The sequence below is a fragment of the Microtus ochrogaster genome, chromosome 6 (assembly GCF_000317375.1).
Source record: "Microtus ochrogaster isolate Prairie Vole_2 chromosome 6, MicOch1.0, whole genome shotgun sequence".
Taxonomy (NCBI): domain Eukaryota; kingdom Metazoa; phylum Chordata; class Mammalia; order Rodentia; family Cricetidae; genus Microtus; species Microtus ochrogaster.
This window is the reverse complement of record NC_022013.1, coordinates 76,191,308-76,208,472: the sequence shown is the minus strand read 5'-3', so window position 1 is coordinate 76,208,472 and position 17,165 is coordinate 76,191,308. Positions and strand designations below refer to the sequence as shown.

General features: G+C 46.0%; 1 protein-coding gene across 2 annotated transcripts in view; it reads left to right on the top strand.

The window, feature by feature from the left end:
- Prox1 (prospero homeobox 1) overlaps positions 1-16,676 on the top strand; it is a 51,976-nt gene extending 35,300 nt beyond the window's left edge. The window contains exon 5 of one of the 2 annotated variants that reach the window (XM_005348864.3): positions 11,247-16,676. In XM_005348864.3, coding sequence (XP_005348921.1) covers positions 11,247-11,432 — 186 coding nt within the window. In that variant the 3' untranslated portion in view covers positions 11,433-16,676. Of the gene's footprint in view, positions 1-11,243 lie in introns of both variants that reach the window. The other variant, XM_013346955.2, reaches the window with a different exon arrangement.
- Positions 16,677-17,165: the final 489 nt, after the last annotated feature.

Below are 17,165 nucleotides of genomic sequence, written 5' to 3'. Positions count from 1 at the left end.
ACACAAAGCACAGTGCACATACAGACACATATGTACACATACAGAACATATGTACACATCCAGACACATATTACACAGAACCTCATCATTGCTACATCATCAGTAACCAATTATTGCATCACTTCCTCCTGACCCTTAGCAGTCACCAAACAGCTCTTCTCAGAACTGGGTCAACTAATCAATGCGAAACTAGTTTTCAGAAAGAAGGTGGCTTTTCCTGCCTTGCCCAGTCCTGGCCGTAAAGGCACTGCCATCCCGGGACTACCTGGGGACTCCGAGAGGGCTGCAGGAAGGAGAGCCGCAGGTTCAGGCTGTGGCCATGCCCGCCTCCCCTGGGCACTGCTAAGCTCACCTGGAAAGGGACATGAGTAGACACAGCCTTGCTCTAGCACCGCAGAGCCGTGCTGCAGAATAGACGACATCCTGCATTCTCTCACAGAAGCCCCCGGAGCCCTTTCCGTGCTTCAGAGCCATGAGCTATGAGTGCCGAGGTCCTGGGAATCCAGATGGCATCCACGTGGGGCCACTTGCACCCATGTGACTCTGCCCAGCTTCATTACTCAGTGAGGGTCTCCAGGGTGTTCATTTTCCTTCCCTCCCAGGGCCGCCTTCACAGATCCAGATTTCAATAGCACCCTTGGAGATGAGGAAATTCCCTTATTGGGATGATAGAGACTAATTTTTCAAATTGATAAACAGTTGATTGGCTGACTTGGCACAGCCGCTCTCGCTGCTCACTTAGTTGACCTGGCCATCCATTGGATGAGATGGCAGTGGGGCTCTCCACCTGGGTTTCTACCATGTGGTTGGATCTGTGTGTACCGGGGAGGGCTGCAGACCTCAACACCTGAACACGCTATCCTATCCCTCCCCTCCTTCAAGGAAGAGTGAGCACTGTTTGCAGTGTTCTACTGTAAGGCATGATGGGTTTTTTTTTCCATTGAAAGACCCTCAGTCATCAAGACCAGCAATGGGATTATTTTCATATGTGTGCGTGTGTTGTGGGTAGGCAGCAAGTCCTCCTGGATTTGTGTGTTTCACACTTCTTAGGGCTGTTATACCCAACTTCTGTTTCTTTAAGGCTCCCTTGCCATTGTCAACTCAAATCTGCTGTAGTCGGTGAGTGTTAATACAAGGTAATCTAGTCACTGAGAAGAAATGACCAGACGCTGGGGTGAGTGCACCTAGGATCTTCCTAGGAACGTTGCTCATGTTGTTCCATGCACAGGAGCACAGAGCAAGCAGACCAGGTTTAATATTGGCCTAAGTGGGGCTGGCTTGTGACGGGAAGGCTGCTGCTGCAAGCCATCACATAATGCACTGTCCAGCAGGACAGGAGTCACTGCGGATTACCTGTTCCCCAGCCTTCCCTTTGCACAACACTGGAGAATTAGGCCATGTTGATTTTGGATAATCTTCTATCCAGGAATGGCACCGAGCTTGGCTCTGTTTGCTTTAACCACCTCAGCTTGTAATTGTCATGAACGCTAACCTCAAGAACTCTTAGCTTGTCTTGACCCTAGAGGCACATACCCTAGGCTGCCTTGATGTGTAGTTTGTTAGCCCTACAGAGTGACTGGTCTGCGGGCTTCAGTGCCCAGTTTCCCATCTGAAGGTGGAAGGAAGGGATGAGGTGTATCGTGAAGTATGCAGGCGTCTCTGCCGGGCTCCATGAAGCCTTGACTCCTAGGAAATACTCAGTTTCCTGATCAAAGCAGGGTGTACTCCCGTCCACCCCAGCCTCTGTATATGCCCTATCACCTCTATCCCCATCAACCTGGACAGCCTCAGCTACGTCTGAGGAACAGTGAGACATTGCAGGGTGAACCTGGGAGTCAAGCCCAGCTCCCCCTAAGAACATCTGGTGTGCCCATGGGATTATTACGTAAGGCAAGAGCATTTGGCATCTAGAAATCTGGTAGACTTCAAGTCGGGTTTTGAACAGGAGTTGTCTAGTTAGTTTCTCTTTGACAGTGCCTGTGCTAAGCATGGCTTTTGTATTGTTAAACAATTGTAAGAAGGAAGCGTGTGTGTATCTGAGAGCCACCCTTTGTCTAGGTTGCAGACTTCTGCCCGGGGCCACTTTTCTTATTGAAAACACGAAGTAGGCTGAGATATCCCTCCAGTGTCTGAAGCTACAGAATCATACGGCTGTTTGGTGGAGTCATCTTGGTCTAGCCTTTACCACCACAGCCTAACAGGGGCAGCCTCAGCAGTTTTTCTGGTGGTGTCTCAGATCTCAGGATTCTGTGCGGCACCTCTGGAAGATGGAAAGAGATACTTAGTTTCAATTTCCGGTGCCCTTTCTTGCTGTTTGTTTTATTTTGTCGATTCTAACTCTGACTCACTCTTTTGAGATAGATGAAGAATTTGAGAAGGAAGAACCTCCCCCCCCCCCACACACACACAAATCACAACAAATGGTTTCCTAGCATAGCACTTCAAGACTCCCATGCAGGCGCATGTAAAGTGACTATTTCAAGTATATTTGAGGGCTGGATTTCAGCCCCACGAAATTAAGTGTGGAAAACCTTTCAAGACATACTCATTCTGCTCCTGGGTTGCTAGCACCAACTCTTCTGTGAGGGTGGAAAAGATGAGTTTATTATTTTCTTATCTGTCCACTGAGTTGACCATGGGATGTGTATGCAGTTTAAAATGCACGCCTGGATTGTTAGCAGGAAGAAACGATGGTAAGATATGTTTTCTGTGACCCGGAAATCATAGCTACTGAAGGTGCTGTCCTCTAGAGCCCTGTGTCTGTGATGTGTATGTGTACTATCAACATCTTAAAGGTGTCAAAATCTTATAGTGGAGTTCTGAGTTTTCTGAATATTTAAATTTTCAAAGGCAGCCACACTTCAGATAAGGAAACAAAAGGAAATGCCCAGGTGTTTCTTTGCTGTTGTGGTGAAGGGGGCGGGGGGGGGATGTACAGATGGAGTATGTGTCAATCACAGTGTTGCCACCCCCTCCCCCTCCAGCTAGGTCCCTCCCTCTGATCCTTTTCCAGGGACCCTTGCCTCCCTCTTGGTCTCCCTGGGACTACTCCCTTCCAACAGTGGCCTCTGGGAGACTCTATGGGCTTTGGCATTGACAAAGGCAGGGGTGCTGTTGGAGCAGGTCACAGGTCTTGCCTGAGAGAACGCCGCCAGAAGCCCAGTGCTGTGGGAACACACAAAGGGACAGGCTTCTCTTTGACCAGCTTTCCTAATCACCTTTGCATCTAGCAGAGAGAAGCCTGGAGGCTCCGGGGTAAACAGTGGCTCCTGTTCCTTCCTGGGGCCAGGGTTGTCCCTCAACCCCCACAGCCCCTCCGCATTAACATGACATTGCCTGATGAGTGTAGGCTGGGAGCAGCTTCCACCAGCTGAACCCTCTGATCCCCAGCTCACTGGAGAGTCTGGCTTTGGGATTTTGGCAAGAAGGCCTATTGCCCATGGGGTCAGCATGAATAAAGATTTCTTTCTTCCTTTCCTTTTTAAAAGTCAAACATCAACTGAAACTCTTCCCAAGGCACCCTCTGCTCGCACCCCCCCCCTCTCTCTTTCTCTCTCTTTCTCTCTCTCTCTCTCTCACACACACACACACACACACACACACTTAACATTTCCTCACCTGAGAAAGTTTACTTTGTGTAAAATTTGAACACCAAATCCATCTTATCATTTTGAAAGTGTGTTTACCCAGCTTTGTAGTAGGGACAGACAGGCTGTTTGAAGGCCACATAGTTTTCAAACCTTGGTTGCAACACGTTTGCCCCGTTTTGAAACTGTCTTTATCCAGCCAAGGAAAAGGAAAATCTATTTGACAAAGTGACACTCTGGCCAGTTTATCTTGTAATATGGCTTTAGCTCACTGAGCCTATTGATTTTCTTAAATTAATGTTTACAGAATGCTACTGAATTTTGCTCAACGGAACATTGTTCTCTTGTAGCTTTGTTTTAAAATATAAGGGGGTAGGGCTGCAGGGTGTGTTGGGGGGGGAGACAAGGTACAGACCATTACATCATGTGTTCTTTTGCTTAAACCAAGGAAACACAGGCTTTTTCTCTGATGTGTGGTTTGTTTGTTTTTTAAACATTTCCTGAGAGCATTTAGTCTTCAGATGTTGAAGTAGCTAAGTGTGTAGTTAGGAAGTGGGCTCACTCTTAGGGCTCCATATTACATGAGTATTAAATTAATTGAATCCTCCAAGGTGCCTGAAAGTTGAATGTTCCCTGCAGCATCAGAGGGAGGTTTAGGCCCACTCTTAATTGTTGTGGAAACCTCCCTCTAGTGTGCTGTAACCCTAGCGGCTGCCCTCCTCCTGCACATAGAGTGTCCTAAGCATTTGCATGCTGTTTGGCCCTTTGGTGAGAACGCTAAACAGGACACCTTACTCTTAGACGATGGTACTCGGGGTTAATGCATAAAGATGTCTCTAAAGATGCTCCAGACTGGCCCTTCCCAGGGCAGAGCCTGCTTCCATCCAGCCCCTGACAGCACAGGTGAGACTTTGAGTTCCACACAGCATCTTTCTCCGTTTGTTGACCCACCAATACTATCACCCAAGCGGACCTCCTCAAAGTGTCCCTAGAACCGTGCTTTCACGTGCACATTAACCACAGTGAGATTCTTCTAAGTGTGAAGACCGTTCTCACGTTTCTGCCCAACACCGTACTGGGACATGGTCTCTTGTGCCTTCCCACACAGGCACTTTCCCCGAAGGGAGAAGCTATTGGGAGAGACTCCCAGGATGATGCCACCCTTAGCATCCTGGACCTTCCAGTCTTCTGAAAGGCCTGGGAGGCTGGGCTGGCCGCACAACCTAAGTGCATGCGTGGCTGGCATCTTGTGACTATATTTCACAGTCCCATGACTTATCTTTTCTGCACCTGGCAGAGTTAGGGTGAGCAAGACAGAGGCAAGGAGCTCCAATCGTCTATCTATACTGCTTTTCTACCTGATAATCTCTGTGAAGAGTAACTGCCACATCCGAGTTTATCTATCTCTTCCCCTCGGTCTATGCAGTACATTTATCCACTCTGTCTATGCAGTCCGAGTCCCCAGCTTGCGTCACTGCTGTCAGGGGACAGGTTTCTCCTTGATCAATATTGACTTAACAAACAGCAGGGATGGACGAGTTTGTTTAGAGGAATCATGTGCCCACCGGGGTGAACGGCTGGGAAAGAAGTCCAGTACGTGTCTCCTTCCTGGGACCTCTGTGTGCCAGGCATGTACATGCGTGGGGTGCACCGAAGCCCTTTCTCTCCTGAACTCTTCTGAAGGCATTCGGGAAAGCCTAGCTGTGCTTGCTTGGGACAGTCCTCATACTTGCAGAGGGTTCATGATGTATATTGAGTTTCAAAGAACATTCTAGAGTCTGATTTTCTGTCCACACCTCTATGCAGGTTTACACATTTTGGAAGAGTACCCTTGGGTGAATGGCAAGTACATGCATCTTGCTCTAAATCCTTGTAGATAAGGAAAAAGGAAAAAAAAAACTGCACACAGAAACGATAAAAGCAGTTTAACAAGGCTGTATATACATCTCTCTCTCACACACACACATATGGAATGAACCTATGGAAGCATAGGCTTCTGTATGCATAGACTGAGTCCCACCCCCAGGAGGCCCTGCAGGTTTTCAGAACTGCTTAGCCAGCCTGAGCCTCAGATGCGTTTCGCTGTCCTTGTAAATATGAATTCAGCAGCGCCCAAGTTGAGACCACTTTTTTTTTCAACTCCACTGACACAATTGTTTGCCGGCTCCAGTCCCTGCCGTCCATGCAGGGTGACTTGGGGGCATCTGGGGCGAGTTTGAGGCTTTTTGTTTGTTTGTTTCAGGGAATGGGGAGGGGCTGGGGATGCTAGGGGGTGGGAGTTATTTATTTATTTATTTGATTTGGTGAGTCCCCGAGTTGTAAAAAGCTGTCTGAAATATTCACGCAGAGCGGTCTGAGGAGCCGGGTTCTGTTTTATTTACTGCACAGTAGAGCAGCCACAGAGGATTAGTTCTACAATACCCGGAACAAAAGCCCGACAGCTGATGCATGTGATGTTGGGAGGTGACAAAACGGTCCAAGTATGCTGCTGGCTACGGCAAGCCGTCAGCAGATGCAGACAAAAGGCCGGAGACAAGAATAACCCTCTCTCCAAGGCGAGTGGTGAAGAGGATCCAAAATGCCAGCACCCTTTTCTCCTTGACATTGTCTTCTGCAGTCAGCATTTTATCGCCCTTTTATAGTATTAAAAAAAAAAGTCAAGAAGGAAGAAAAAGAAAACCCACACACAAAACTAATTCACCAAGATACACGTCAGGGGCCCTTTCCCCACCCGTCAGCCACTCCTGCCCATCCTTACACACGTCTTCCGTTTCTATGGTCAAGTTTGAGGGGAAAGAATAGCTTAGATGATAGTGTCAAAAAGGTCTTCTTCCTAAGATCAGAATCTATTGATGGACTGAATGGTTCTTGGGAGGGGCTCGGGAGAGAGGCAATGCCTGGCTTGTCTTCGAGCCATTTCAGTAAAGATGATCCCACCGGTGGGTTGAGGCCAGTGGGCCAGTTTTTGAAGGGGATCAAGGGTGGAGAAGTGTCCACAGGGACCTGAGCAAAGGGCAGGGTTACGGTCCCCCACAAGAGGCCGATGAATGAACTGGTGGATGCTTCAGAGGTGTGAAAATTCAGCTTCTCTGTCTCCAGAAAATAGGGGAGGCTGTCTTCTTTTCAACCTTTGTCATTCCCCTTCTATTCTCTGTGACATTCATTCAGCTGCCAAGAGCGCTTGGCAAGGTTTGGGCCAGCGAGCACACTTCCAGTGACCGCTAACCTTGGTATGTCCTGACACTTATGATGAGTGTCTGCAGGACACAGAAGGCAGGCAGCCTGCTATGTCAGGCTTTCATTATGGACTGCAGAGACTAGGGACAGCCAGTTTAATAAAACAAATCATCCTTGAAGGTAAAGCAACTGGGAAGAGGAGGAGGAAGACGGGAGGGGGATGTCTTTGCCACTCAGTCCGATGAGAGAGAGAGAGAGAGAGAGAGAGAGAGAGAGAGAGAGAGAGGGGGGGGGGGGGGGGGGGAGGGAGGGAGAAATAGCAGATAGCAGCGAAACATCCACTCACCCACCCCACTGCATGCATGTGCTGCCCAGCTGTGGACCCAGCAGATGTGAACTCCTTCTCCCATCCTCCTGAAACCCAGGAACCACTGGCTCACTCTGATCAATAAGCAAGAGCCAATCATCGGGATGGAATTGATAGATGCTTGTTGGCCAGCTCCCTTCAGAGTGACCACTGTATTCAAGTACCTCATTACCAGTGTATTCTCTAAATGTCAAGGCAAGACCGTTTGGGGGTGAGGCTCCTCGGCCAGGATGCCTTTTTATCAAAGCAAAGTTTCCATTCTCCCCTCCTGAAGAACTCCTGGCCAAGCAGCTCCCACAATAGCCTCCTCACTCTGCCAAAGACTTTGGAAGCCTTTTGTTTTTCCCCTGTGGCATGTCCAAAGGCCTGGCCTCCCCACTCCCCCGCCCCCAGCAGCCTGCATTGTCTTGCATTCCAGTGACTTGATTGACTGTTGCACCTGATGCTGAGGAGAGAGACTGGAGGGTTCATTGTAGAGATTGTTGGGTTCTATTAAAAGAAACCTAGATAAGGGATTACTTGTCACTAAGGGCTTCTTTGCAGATGTTTATTAGTGATTGGAAAGCCATTAGTTGTGAGGAGATGCACAAAATATGGGCAATATCACATTCCTAATCCTGAACCCCAATGTCCCCCCAAACATCAGGAAGATGTTAGTTTATTCCACAAATAAAGGTGGAGAAAGGTTTTGATCAGAGAGCCAAGGCTCCCTGTTTCCGTGGGTGAGGTCTCTACCTGTGGGTGGAATCCCCCGGCACTCTCTGAGAATAGCAGTTGCTAACCCACACTAGCCCTGGAGCCACCAACAAAAGAGAGCTGCTCCAGTACCAGAGGATCTCCAAGAAACCTTTCACCCTGCACACTGCCCAGAGCAGGCAGTAAGTTAGCAAGCTGCTTCATTTGTGCATGGGGAAGGTACCCATTCCCAATAACCAGCCGACAACTCACTCTCTGTGCCCACTTCTGTTTACATTAAGGTCACAGGCTCCCTGGGGATGGTTTTCTGAAGTTGTAGACAAACAGGAATCTGTTGCTTACAGTGAGTCAACCCGCCTTGATAAAATCATTAAAGCCAGGCTAGGGGTACAGGTCTGTCATCGCAGCACCCAGGAAGAAGGAGACAGGAGGATCTGAAGGTCAAGACCATCTTCTTGGACTACTTGCTGCATTTGTGGCCATCCAGAGCTACATGTGACCCTGCCTCAAAAGATGAAGTTTTAGCATCCAGCATGTTCTAGTAGAAAGATGCCTTGGCTCGCACAGTTGACGAGCATCTTTATCCCATGATTACTCTATCTCGGAGAATCTCCTAGGTTTTTTTTTTAACCTATAAAATGATAGTTTCCGAGACCCATATTGCTGAAAATGTTCATAAAGTTGCTTCTTTTTTGGTCTTGATAGTGATAATGATGATCAAACCCAGGACCTCGCACAGGCCAGGAAATACTGTGGCACGGAGCTGTACTCAGCCCTGGGCTTCCTTTCCTCAAAGCACTGGGGGGGGGGGGGGATATGTCAGGAGACTGCAGAGCATTATGGGAGAAAGCAGAGAGGGGAGGTCTTCTTGTTAATGACAACAATGTTCGCGGAATAGTTATAAAAAGGCCTGCCACTGAACGTGGAGGTGAAGGAAGAGAGACCTGGGCTCCTCAGGCAAAGACACCTTGTGATCAGGTCGCTGAAACCAGTTACAAGGAAGTGAAAAAAGCCAGACACAATACAAAAGCTGTCACAGGCCGGCTGGTGGGATGAGCTCAAGAAATGGATGTTTAAAACAGACCACTAATCCAGCAGGTCTCAACCTATGGGTTGTGATCCCCCCCCCCAAAAAAAAACATGGGAAAGGAGAGATATTTACATTATGATTGATAACAGTAGTAAAATTACTGTTACGAAGTAGCAAGGAAAGTAATTTTGTAGTTGGGGGGGGGTCACCCCAACATGAGGAACTGTACTAAAGGGTCTCAGCCTTAGGAAGGTTGAGAACCACTGCTCTAAGCTAAGGCTCACGGGCACTGAGAAAGTGAGTACAGACTTGGCTCCATCTCTGAAGTCCCGCTGTACTCTCAAAATCCTTAAATCACCCTCCCTCCTCCAGGGCTTGTGCTTTCGTCGAGGTACCCAGACAGGTCTGCTCCCGACAGTTTTCACAAGGCCCATGTCCTTGCTCCTGACTGTGTGTGCGTTGGGGGTGGGGGACGGGAGTCCTTGGAGCAGAGGGGACTTCCGGCTTACCCCCTTTCTCTAGAGCTCACACCTGTGTTTTTCAGCTTCTCTCTCCTGAAGTCCTGGGATTGTTGTCTGAGAAACACAGTTTTCCATGGAGGTTCTGTTGCCAGCAGCCAGTGAGAGCACACTGCTTGGCACCAGTGATCTTTGCTCCTGTAGCATTTGGCTGCAGACCTGTGCCCCAGCCATGTGTCCTCTCTCAGTAAGGCCCGTTTGCTATGACTTGTCACTGGGTGGGAACGCGATGCTCCCTCCAGGAAATCCGTGAGTGTGCAGGTGCTTCCGTGGGAATCTGTGGGGGAGCTGTGGGGGTTCTTAGCAGACTGTTGTTTGCCCAGCCAGGGAGCAGGAGGTGCTCCGTGTTCTTCCAGTCAGCTCTGAGTGGGAATCTGTGGGGGAGCTGTAGGGTTCTTAGCAGACTGTTGTTTGCCCAGCCAGAGAGCAGGAGGTCCTCCTTGTTCTTCCACTCAGCTCTGAGCTCTGTCCTGACAGACCAGGGGAAACGCCTTTGGGAGAGATTGCTCAGTACCCTCCTCTTTATTTCTGAGACAGGGTCTCAGTGTAGCTCTGGCTGGCCTGGAACTCACAGGGATCCAAGTGCTGGGTGGGATTAAAGATGTGGGACATGATAGTTGGTGCTTTCCTTTTATGTTGGGAGTGTTTCACTTATTTTTTTTCTGGGAAATTACTAGATTTCCCTAAAAACAGTTGACTTGCTATTGGAAGCAATGAGCTACTTTGTCCAATTTGCAATCTGAAATCCAGGGACATCCAGTGATTTTTAGTTTTCTGTGTCATCTGCCATCCATATATGTGTGTTAATACCTGTATGACCCATGAACATGCCCATTATACTTGTTGAGAAAAGACCAAGAGGAAGGTGTTGAATGTGTTTATAGGTCAATGATCTCCCTGTTGTTTCAGTAACTGGCATTTCTGAACTGTGGGAAGGTTTTTCGTGGTATATCTGTGAAGGCTCACTAACATGTACTGGAAAAATTATGACTTCATGTAATTATTTTGTGAATCCATCATGTTCTTCTGTGAGTTACTGCTGAAGAATATTAAGTGTTCCTTTTCACAATCAAGAGCTCAGACTGTCCAATCAACATGTAAGAGATACAGATAGACAGCTCACGTGTACTCATTTCTGTGGAAGCAAAGGCGTGACAAAGAGAAATTCCAAAAAGATTTGGGAATGATAATCTTGGGATGACCTTGAGTGACCTTGAGGGAATGGTGTTTAGTATAAGATGTAGCATGGTGCCTCTCACAGCTAACACCCAGGAAGTATTAGTTTGTACAACAGTGACCAGTTACACAACCCACTGTCTAAGGAACAAGTCCAAGCAAAACATAGGAATTTGGAGTTCACATCTCAGGACTTTGTGTTGTGATCTTACCATTTATGGTACTGTCTTCAGAGTTTCTTCATTGACAATAGTTTACATAGATGCCCAGCATTTATTATTCAACTCTGAGAACACATTTTTTTTTCTTTCATAATGGAAGTCAAAAGGAGAAAGGAATAAAATTCCGAAAAAAGGAGTTGGTAAGTTTGTTCTAGAGTGATCTTCCCACCTCCATGAGGCTGTGGGCCTCCTCGCTCTGCAGTGGTGTTCACAGTGAAACCCTGGTGCTGGTGGGCCTGTGTCTATCCTCAGCACAAGGCTCTCTCCTGAGATCCGTGGAGCAGCCACCGTCTATCACAATGCTGCTATATATAACAACCCTGCACAAGAGAATAGAGGCTGGCCATTTTTAGAACATGCAGGTGCCGTCTAAAGCCCCTCTCTGAGGGCACGGAGTTAGCTCAGTTTCCTTTGAAGAACTGCAGACTTGAAACTGAAAACTTTATTAATACCGTGCTCTCCCTGTATCAGCAGGTTCCAGAGAGGTTCCTGGAAGTTGCGCAGATCACATTACGGGAGTTTTTCAATGCCATCATCGCAGGCAAAGATGTTGACCCTTCCTGGAAGAAGGCCATATACAAGGTCATCTGCAAGCTGGATAGTGAAGTTCCTGAGATTTTCAAATCCCCGAACTGCCTCCAAGAACTCCTTCACGAGTAGAGATTGCAACAACTCTTCTGAATGTATGAATAGAAGAAGTCCCCCTTGGATGTCTAACTTCTGTGTGTCTAGATTTTTATTTCCTATCTCTGTGTGGGGGAGGCATGGGTGTGTCGTGATATCAGCTGGTGGTTCCTGCTCATCCCCTCTGGGTTGTTTTAATTTTCCCCACTACAGGGGGATGGGTACCTTCCTTCTTCGCCTTTAGTTACTTTTGCCCAAGGCCCTTAATATTTGGAGACTTGAGGTTGGGTTGATTTTCAGGAAAAGGGAATGTCAGCCTGTGTAAAGTCTACAAGAGCCAAGGACACTCTGCTCACCTGGAAGCCTATTGTAAAAGGCCACCAGCAGAGCGGAACCCTGACTAAGACACAGCGCACACCCAGACTGCCCCCCCACCCCTACCCTGTGCCGTGTCTCTTGTTTCTAGGGTTAAGATGTTCCGAGAGAACTCAAGGAAAGCACTTCACACACTGGAATACCCTGTTTAATTTGAGCCTCATAAGTAACTTTTTCTTACATGTTTTCACAGAGGCCAGCGGCAGCTGCCGCAGCTCACACTCAAAAGTACCCTCAAAGGACAGATGTTTAGAATGGTCATCATCACCAAGCCTTTTCTAAGAGAAATGGCATACACCCCAGACTAAATTTTTACAAAACCGAGTCTCTGGAGATGAGACTGGAAATCTGTGAGGGTGAACCAGCTGTCCCTGTAAACTTTGTAACGGGCTCTTGGTGGGATGTGTGCTCGGGACGTGTGCTCAGAGGTGTTGACTTAGAGAAGACCCTGTACTTTGTCTTCATTCCCTATTTATTTTGCTTCAGGTATTAAAAGGCATGTACCTTTCACATGTATTCCTTGCTCAACTTCATATGCTTAGCATTGCTGTTGCTGTTTAACCCTTTTTGTTTCTCCCCTAAAACACTAACTTCTGGATACCTTTCTATAGTAAGGAATTCAGAAATGCCACTGGCCATGAAATCCTTGCCTACTCTTGGAGCGTGTTGACAGTGCTGGTGGACCCGACCTTCACATTGTGTGAGGACACCACCCGGGAATGGCTCGTTTACATGAGTATGCCAGGATGGCCGGCTCTCTCTTCACTTTGGGGATAATATCTTAAAGCAACGGATAATGTCTTTTTTTTTATTTCAGAAGCTAATATTGATCAAAGCGTGAGAAGAATACAATAGGTTAGTTTGGGGTTACCCAAGAAGACACAATTTCAGCATACTGAGAAAGCTAGCTGCTCTTTTCCCCATTCTCAAATGGCTCCCCCACCCCCCCAGTTTTTTTGATGACGTACCTTGTCCTACGCTTGCATTTAAAATGCTGGGTACCATTCACACTTGCTTTCTTGGCTGGATTTTTGTGTACAGATGCTGTGAACAGCACTGTCCACTCTAATAGTGTGGTCCAGGCCCCTTCTTCCCCTTAGATAATTTGATAGACACACTCTAAAAGCAACATAGTAACAGATCTGGCATTTAAAACATAAAGAACAGAAATGCCGTTTTTCATTAATTTTTTTTTAAAGTAAAAATCAGCATTTGACTTTGGAGGATGCAGGTCAGCCCAACTTGTGCCTGTCTAGCTGGCTGGATCGCTGTAATTCAACATCATTTATAAATTCTGCTGATGGACAGGAATGTACGAACACAATTATTGTCAGCACAAAGCCTGAAAACCTGCTGACTTTAAGCTAAACAGTGGAGCTCTGCGAGGCCCGGCATCTTCCAGGAGGCCAGAAGGCCCTAGCAATGAGGACAGAGCATGAACAATTATGGTCAACGCTATTCATTCACTACAATGGCATCTCCTAGTGCTCACGCACCCAGAGATGCATATAAAATAGTTAAGAGTGTATTTTTTATTTTTCTGGGTGTCTTTAGAAACAAGAAGCCCAGGTAACCCACCATACCACTGAAATAAATGCTAAAAGTCAAACGACAGAATCAGGAACCCAGTCAGTACAAATTATGGAAGTCTTTGGCTTGCTTTGTCTGGAAGGTTCCAGCAAGGGCCCAGCAGGGTCCTGACTGTTCCGAGTCACATGCCAGTCGGATCCCCACCACGTCAGCCTTCACAAGGTCAAAGGCAAAGCTGCTGGGTAGTCAGCTGGGTAGACAGATTTCTAGGTATCTTCATAATCTGGGGCAAATGAATATTGATTCTAGACTTGGATTTTTAAAATAGTGTTTTCTTCTGCCTTTCTAATTGAAATAAGCAAATTTAGCATAAACAAATGTGTATGTTCTGCTGACTGTCGGTGCCCTTATGTACCTAGACTCCCCTCAGTGTTCACTACGTCTGGAGGTGACTTCACACTGGCAGTCTGAGGACAGACTCAGCCCTCTGTTGGAAGCAGGTCTCCGTGACTTTGCATTGAGGTGGTTGTTCCTAGTACAGCCATCAGGCCCTGCATCCTCCCAGTACAACGGTAAAATCACACAAGCCTGTCTCGCAATGCTCCTGTCAGGCAGTTAGTCTTTAAATAAAACAATAATAGTAACAAAACCTACTACCTTTCAAATCTTGACTCAGCTCTCACCAAGTGAAACTTTTCTTTTTTGTGCACAGGAGAAAGTTGACTTTTCACAGTGGGAGAGTGGGGACCAACTCTAAAGTCTGTTGCAATTCCATATCTTCAATTCTTTTAGGCTAACCCTGTATTATTTTTGCGCGTACACTCAAGGTGATAAGTCTGTGCCTAGATCTAAACTGCACCAGCGCGGGGATTTTTCAGAATCCTTCAGAATACCAGTTCTTTCCCCACCAGTACAACTGTTCTTGTGCCTTCTGTGGCTCTCTGTGTCATCTCTTTTCACTTTATTTCCAATACTACAGCTGCAATAAACACTACATTTTTTTTTTCTGGCTGTTTGACATAATGTTGATAGCTATGCATATTTTGCGTCTTTTTAAAACGAAGCGGGAGAATAATGTTTTTGAAGAAGAGAAATTTTTAGAACAGTTTGATACACCGCAAATTATTTTTTTTCCTCAATTGTTTGAGCAGCATTCGAGTTTGGGAGATTCTTGTAGAAGCCAGTTTTGTTTTTTTTTGTTTTTTTTTTTTGTAACTGTGGTGTAACTCTTGTTTTTCTTAGCCTAATGAGAAGCACTATAGAAGCAATATTTCATACCATGTGCAATGTGTGTGCAGAGGTGTGGGTGCGAACACACAGGCACACACATGTAAAAATATACATATGTATGCGTGTGACGTGGAAAGCTTACCTTTCCCTATCTAGACTTCAGAGCTTATTTCAGGCATTTGTTATGTTTCGTGAGAAGAATGTTCTATTTGCAACAACACAGCATTGACTTCTTACCGTCTCTCTGGCTGTTCAATGGAGGTGTTTTGCATTAAATGGTAAAAATATGTGGAAGATGTTAGGATGTAGTAATTACTTCAGTAACTGATCTCCCCCATATTCCTGAAGTTTGCTTTGTGCCTCCGAGTATTACTTAATTGAAGTGTTTTATGTTTGAAGAAATCCTTGTTACTGTGCTAGGAATATGGGTGAATATCATTTAAAAAATTTTAAAATGTCAAAACAAAAACACTAAAGCAAAGGGGAACTTTTATAAGGAAATGTAAATATTTAACCTCATGGCCGTTGTTCCGTAAGACATGAGATTTTAATAAATACCTACAGTATCACAGCTTCTGTTGAATTTATTAGGGACACTACAGTAACTACAGGCAGTTGAAAGCATTCTCAAAAAACCCTGGTCTCTACTTGCAAAACACAATAGTCTCTATCAGATGTCAAAGGCAAGGGTAATGGCGTCTCTGTAAATCTGTGACATTTCTTTTCTGTGTACACGAAGACATTTAGTAAGTTCTCCCCCACATCCACACACACATGCAGCTTAATATCGACTACTTACAGAGTTTCGGGAGGGAACTAAACATGGACTGCTCCCCCAAAGTGACCGTAAATCAAAGAGCAACGGTTCACGGTTTGCCGATGTTCCCCGGAGCAGCAACGTGTGTACGGACACGAACATCGTTGCTGTGTATATTACAGAGTATTCCTGGTGCGAACAGCTCAACCGTTTCCTCCTGGTGTAAACTCTGTGTCTTTAGATTACAGCCCCGTTTTCAAAAGCTCCCCTTGGGAAACACAATGGTTGGTACGTGCGCCACCGCCTCGCACTTCCGTGTCACGTGCGAGGTAGCGCACCTTTGCCTCTGTGGAGCAGCTGGTTTCAAACCACCTAAAAAGTAAAACTAAAATTTTCATCCTCAGAGCTGGGGTTCACAGTGGTGTTTAATCTCCGCGTCCTTTTGAAGGACCCTTCTAAGACTATGTGGAAGCTCGTGGACTTTGAGTCTTCTCGACTGAGCTCGCTCTCAAATCAGACACCCTCCTGGTGTGCACACAACGCGAACGGGCAGGCAAGTGGCAGGCCTGCCTTTGTGAAAATGGATTTACTAGATATTTTTTTTAACAACCAATTCCTCTGCGTATGAGGGAATAAAGCATTTTAAAATTGTATATTGCCACTTCAAATTTAGACTTAGGAAAAATGATGTATTTGGAGTTGGTCTCAGCTCCCAAGAAGGGTCAAAGGTCACAGCTTCCCCCAACATTGTCCCAGCCATTTCTCATATGTATATAGTATAAACCGTGACAAACACTGCCTTTATATGATTTAGCAATATGTTGTAAATAGCATTATGAAGCTCTTTTTTGTAATAAAGACCCTTTGATTTGAATATAGTACAATAACTGAACTGATAAAGTCATTTTTGATTTTTTTTTAGCTAGAGGCAATTTCAATTGTGCATTTTGTTATTGTCTATTGTTCTGAAGACTGCATAATTTATTGGTTTAATTTATCCTAATTTATTTGATGAAGGTGTACAATTTTGTATTACCAAGGATGTACTGTAATATTAATTGATAGGATAAAACAGTGAGACTCCCTGTCCATCTTCAAAAGAAAAAAAAAAGGTGCCGTAGACAATTGATTTTAAAGTAAAAAGTAAATCAATTTAGTTTGGCAGCTACTAAATTTTAAAACAAGGAAAAAAATAAAGGACAATGTTGTCATGGGGAGGGCGGGGAGGGTTTCCGTTGTGTGTTTGAAGCTTTTCTATATTCTCCGAACTTGGACCGTTTGCTTTGTACCACTAAAGGGTGCAGTAGTCAACTGCCTTGTGTGCCTTCCATCCTCTCCTGAACTGAATGTATGTGCAGTATATATGCAAGCTTGTGCAAAATAAAATATACATTACAAGCTCATGTCATGTGATTTTTTTTTTCTGAAAACGTGTGACATTTTTTGGACCTCCGAGGCTTCCGTCTGACTGATATCAAGTCATAGCTTTCCTTCCATTGCTGTTCTTGCTCATGCAACCCAGCAGTCCTCCAGACCATGCCTGAAAATTTCCTTTCTATGGCTTTTTTTTTTTTTTGAACCTCTCACTTGGATTTAACTTTAGTAGCCCTCTTGAGGGAAGAGAGAAAGTAGTTCACCCTGGGGAGGTGACTTCTGGGTAAACACTTGCTTTGTGAGTGACAGGACCTGAGATGGTGGAGGCCCAGAACTCAGCTATAGCCACATATGGGAGCAGGAGTCTTTTTTTATTATTATTAATTTTTTTTTATTGAAAAAAAATTCCACCTCCTCCCAGCCTCCCATTTCCCTCCCCCTCCCCCCACTCCTCTCCCCCTCCCCCCACTCCTCTCCCCCTACCTCTCCAGTCCGAAGAGCAG